Source organism: Myotis brandtii, unplaced genomic scaffold (genome assembly GCF_000412655.1).
Source record: "Myotis brandtii unplaced genomic scaffold, ASM41265v1 scaffold68, whole genome shotgun sequence".
NCBI classification, from domain to species: Eukaryota; Metazoa; Chordata; class Mammalia; order Chiroptera; family Vespertilionidae; genus Myotis; species Myotis brandtii.
This window is the reverse complement of record NW_005370657.1, coordinates 2,409,128-2,414,340: the sequence shown is the minus strand read 5'-3', so window position 1 is coordinate 2,414,340 and position 5,213 is coordinate 2,409,128. Positions and strand designations below refer to the sequence as shown.

At 60.1% G+C, this 5,213-nt stretch overlaps 1 protein-coding gene across 2 annotated transcripts in view; it reads left to right on the top strand.

The window, feature by feature from the left end:
• MVB12B (multivesicular body subunit 12B) overlaps positions 1–5,213 on the top strand; it is a 148,631-nt gene that overhangs the window by 113,732 nt on the left and 29,686 nt on the right. For both annotated transcript variants that reach the window (XM_014529406.1, XM_014529405.1), the window contains exon 9: positions 1,657–1,716. In XM_014529406.1, the coding sequence (XP_014384892.1) occupies positions 1,657–1,716 (60 nt within the window). The remainder of the gene's footprint in view (positions 1–1,656; positions 1,717–5,213) is intronic.

Below are 5,213 nucleotides of genomic sequence, written 5' to 3'. Positions count from 1 at the left end.
CTGCTGCCTGCCCCCCCGGGTGGCAGTGGCCCTCCCTCCGCTGTGCAGGCCTGGCCCAGGCTGCCTGCATAGCCTGGTTCCTGGGATTTTTTGTCCTTTCCGAAGAAGTTTGCTTTAAGCAGCTAAGAAACGTGAAGGCCCTGGTGGGGGCACCAGCTAAAGGATCCGTCAGTGTTTTTCTTGGATCCAACTTAAAACCACCCGGCTTGCCATGTGACCTGCTCTGTAGTCTCCATTTTCATGAAATATAATAGGCCTCCTCTGAACCCTTCTGGTAAGCAGCTTAATCTTGAAAAATGCTCCTGACGTGACACGCGGAGCATGAGTAACTTCAGCCGACTCCACTCGGCCGCGTTGCCATGGCGACGCTGGCGCCTCTCCCGCCTGTTCCTGGGAGAGGCAGCTCTGTCCTGCGCACCAGCTCCGGTCGGGAAGTTTAGTGGGGCAGTTAGAGCCTAATGATGCAACAGCTGGACCTCAGCTGGATCCCGGGCAGCCGGGCAGGCGGCCCATGTGCGCCGTGCGGCCTGGCAGCAGGCGAGAGCCAAACTGCTTTCTGGCTACTGGCAGCGCAGCCCAGAGCCCAGTGCCTAATTTGGTGGCCCTGCCCCAAGATCGCCCTCACTAATGGGCTGCTACCCAGGCACTGCCGACTCAGCAAGTGCCCAAGGCGCGAGATCAGGCCAAGCCCGGTGCCAAGAGCTTCCCTGCTTCCCTCACTTCATCCTCCCGGCAGCCTGGCCTGGAGGCCCAGCTGCTCTCCAGCAGGAGAGGAAATGATGGAGTGATGGAACCTGAGGCCGGTTTTGAGTCCCGGGTCTTGGACTTGGAAGTGGCCTCTTCCTAGCTCGTCTCACAGGAGACCCCCGGCCTGGCTCAGGCCCCTCGGGCTGCAGTTCAGAACCAGAAAGGCCCTGGGCTCAGGGGGCTGGGCCGGTGCCCTTGGGGGACTGGAGAAGGCCCGTGTGCCCTCTCACCATGCACTCAGCCCCCGCTTCTCTGGGCCTCCCGCTGACTCTTGGAGCCACATGTGTTTGATTTTGCATGCCGTCTGTTGAAAAGCCAGCATCTTTTATTAAAAGGTCCCCCATATTCATGAAATTATAGAAACACCCATCAAAACACGGTATTATTTTTCACCACCTTTCATTTCGCAAATGACCACTGGTAGGCAGTGATTTCGTTCACCTTGCATTTTCAAAGCCCTGGAGTTCCCCCAGCTCCTTCCTGGACACCTGAGTCCTGGAGGAGAGACTCACTACCTGCCTCCTGGAATGCCTTAGCCCCACTCCCTCAGCGGCCTGGCGGCCTCCGGGGAAGGCGTGGGCAGCTCCAGCCCCTCAGCCGTGGGAAGAAAGCAAACGGCTTCTCCCGTGGGCAGGGGACGGGGAGCTGGGAGTTACTGGTGACAGCCACTGCCTTTCCGGACGGCGTGACCCTCCTGGGTGCTGAAGGCAGATGACTAAGCAGCGGTCCCTACACAGGGCACTTTCTGGAAGTGCCCTCACTAATCCCTGCAGGGTCCCCCTGACGGGTCCCAGGTTCCGTGGGGAGGGGGGGTGGAGGAAACACTGGGTCACACGGGGGCGGAGGTCACGACAGCCCGCGTGAGGGAGCAGAGCCAGCCCTGAAGGGCGACATGGTCTGTGCTTTCAGATGCAGCCCTTTGACCTGCTGGGAATCACCATCAAGTCTCTGGCGGAGATAGAGAAAGAGGTAAGCAGGTCCCAGCGCGGGAGGGGCTGGCCGGCTCGCGCACCTGGGTCTCTCCTCAGGGATCTGCTCTGGATCCGGAAGGACCGGGGTTGGGGTGCCCTTTGCAGAAAGCCACCCCCATGTCACTCACATGTATCGCTTGGAACAAGAACCCACTTTTCATGTGTTTATTACTCCAATCAAGTGTGCCAGCCCCTCCCCGTCCTCCTCGCTCAGAAGGTTGTAAGAGACGGAGGGAACAGTTGTTGTGCTTTATTTTTTCTCAGTGTCTCAGCTTAAAGAAGGTGGGGGTTCGGGGAGGGGCTGTGTGTGCCGAGCCACCAGGAGGGGCGTGGAGACGGGTCCCGCCTCTGTGACTTAGAGGCCCCGGTGCTCCGCTGTGCGTGGTAAGCCAGACCCCATTGGGCAGCCTGGTTCAAACAGTTTGGATGTTTTTCTACTAAAAAGAAAGAAACCCCAGCTGGGGGCGCATGTGACAGCTCCGACGAAAGGGCGTCGAGATCATGGAGTGAGACTGGGGGTCGGACGTGCTCCGCGCTCCCAGGACAGCGTGGCGTGTGCGTCTTTGTGTGGAGCGGGTGGCGGAGCGTCACGTGCTTGCAGCAGCCCCGCTGAGGGGAACATTTGTCTCGGAGATGGAAGTGCGAGGACCATTTCCATATTCCCGCTCCTCTGGGCTTTCTCTGCTGTGCCAGCGAGCGGAAGGGGCTGCATTATTGAAAGATGGCTGAAATCAAGGAAAATGGAATCAATGTAGTACAACAGATTCCTAAACCTGTCACAGCAAAAACAAGACGGAAAAGCCCCCCTTGTCTTTGCCTTCCAGTAAATCATAAAACCAACCTGATTGTATCTGTAGACTCGGGGGGGGGGGGGCTTTTCTGTCTGTAAACTTCGGGGGAAGAATGGCGGCTGCCACTCTGGGGAGGCGCCCAGGACCCCGTCAGCCCTTCTCAAAGCCCAGGAGCCGATGGCCCTGCTCAGCCCGGCCCTGGCGCGGGGTCCTCGTCGGTGGCGCGCGGTGTGTGTGGGAAGGGGAGGCCTCCAGGCTGGCCTGCTCTGGCTGCAGGTGGTGCCGCAGGGCACAGCCTGGGACCGTTCAGGATGGTGAAGTTCGTACAGACGGGTCTGGCCCACACTGACTGGGGGCAAGTCACACCCCTTCTCTGCTTAAAGCAGGGCTCTCCGTAGACCGATCTCACGGGGTTTTTCATGACTACTTGGCAGACAGGTGCCCATCGCCATGGCTGGGTGCTGTGAGGTGGCACGTGCTGGCGATGGGGCAGCCCCCAGCGTGGCCCTTGCCCACGCTGACCGGGGGGTGTCATTCCTCCCATGTCGTGGGCAGAAATGGAGGCTCGGAGGGCGAGGAAAAGATTGAGGCCCAGTGTGTCACACTCCAAATCCTCTCCCTCATGACTCGAAGTCTGTGGCTCCGTGGACCTGCCAGGGCTGGTGAGGAGTGTGGGGGGTGGGGTCCTGACCCCGGCCTTTGAGTCACAGGTGGAGCACACCAGGGGAGATGTAGGAGAGGCCGGTGCAGAGCCGTGCATGTGGTGGAACCGCCGTAAACCTCAGTTCTCTTCCCGCTCTCAGGACTGACGTCTGGACCAGATGTGTCGAGCTGGGCTGTCTTGTCTTGAGGTCAGAGGCTCTGAGCGGAGCTGTGGGCAGACGGGCTCTGCCATCTGCGGCCCTGGGCCCGAGTGAGCCCTGCCAGTCAGCCTTTCGGAGCCTGTTTCCTCCTCTGAAAAACGGGGATAGTAATGAAAACGCTCACCCTGCAGCATCTGTGGGGTTTGAGCGCCGTGTGACTGGCTTAGAACAGGGCCTGCCCTGGCTCCCACTCCGCTGGCTGCCGTGGCCGCGGCCGCCTCCTTGTCCACGGGAGGGTGTGAGCAGCGTGAGTCCGGCCCTCAGCACGCGCTGCTCGGGGCCCGTGGCTGAGCGGTGGCATCGGGTGACCGAGCCGAGCTCTAGCTCTTGTTTTTAGTGACGGGTTAAACACACACGTCCGTACTCTCTGCTGAAAGAAATTGAAGCGGCGTTGAAAATGTGGGGAAATGGGAAGAGGCTGGAAACGGCAAATAGGGTGTGAAGCCGTCACCAACACCCCCGCCGTCAGAAGCTGTGGAGTTTTGCATCTAATCTGAGGATTTACGCGTGACACCAGCCATCCGCGTGCATTTAATGGTGACTAGTATGTTGATATCCATACACTTTGGTGAACAGCTCCATCTTCTGCAACCACATGTGAGGATTTTCTCCATAAATAAACCTGAACTTGCTCCTTCTAGGCCCTGAACCCAGCCTTGCAGGGGTAGCTGAGGCCTGGGAGAGGCTGTGCCCACAGCCCCCGGCCTGGTCTGGGCCCCAGGGGCTGGCCCTGGGCAGTGGCTGTCTCCTCCATGGGATGATTGTCTCCTTTTTATCCCCAGCAGGTCTGGCTGTTCTTGGTGGGGAGGGGTGGAGCCCAGGGCAGGGGGAGCTCTGCTGGCAGCTTCCCTGCTCCCTGTAAACTGTTTCATCCCATTAAGCCAAGCCTCCTACCCCCAAAGGCGGGAGACTGCCTTTGGGTCAGGGGCACAGATGCCGAGACCCACCTGGGCCCCATGCCTATTGGGGCTCCTCCCTGGTCTCCCCTGGCTCCCTGCTCCCTGCTCACGGGGCTGAGGAAGGAGAGGGCCGCCCGGGGCAGCGTGATGCTTACATCCTGACCCGGAGGTGCGCTTTCCTTACTCACGCTGCCCGGGGTGTTTCTGAACTAAGCCTGTGCCTATCACTACCATTTGGTCCTGGGACAGGTCACTCCGTGACTGAACCCCATTAACCTGTCAGCCTTGAGCTTGGGGGTTCGGGGCTGAAGGGAGCACTCCAGCAGTGCCCAGAAGAGCTGCCCCGGTGCTCCCACCACAGCAGGGAGCCCCAGCCTGCCACTGAGTAACAGGTGGAAAGAGACGAGGTGTCACCCCGGTCGTGGGTGGGCCCCACAGAACCCCAGTGAGCTCGGGGGACAGTGTGAGCTAGAACGAGCTGCCCTTGGCACCTGGGTGTTTGCAGGACGTGTGGGCTGTGGAGGCAGTGGAGGCAGCGTGGTGCAGGGAGGACAGTTAGTCCCATGCCTGGGTAGCATGCCAAATCTGCCCCCTCCCCCCCAGGTTTGACCCTGGGGGAGTCTCCTGATGACCCCGCCCCCAGGTCCGAGCCGTGGTCAGCGGTCAGGACCCCCCCAGGGCTGTGGCCGAGGCAGGACTTGATCACGTTTTATGAAAGACATGCACGGGGGGTCATGTCCTAAGGTCATGATTAAAATCAGTGCACATGCTACCGCGCAGATTTCAAAGGAGCAATCATTGGGAAGGCACAGCCTCAGCCCAGAAGCACGCTCAGGCCGCGTGGGTGGGTTGTTGGAAACGAAGCCACAGTCAACAAAAACACCAAAATCTGACCGCTCCTGGCCCTCGGCCGGGGCAGCCCCGGTTCTCCCGGCCCCTCTT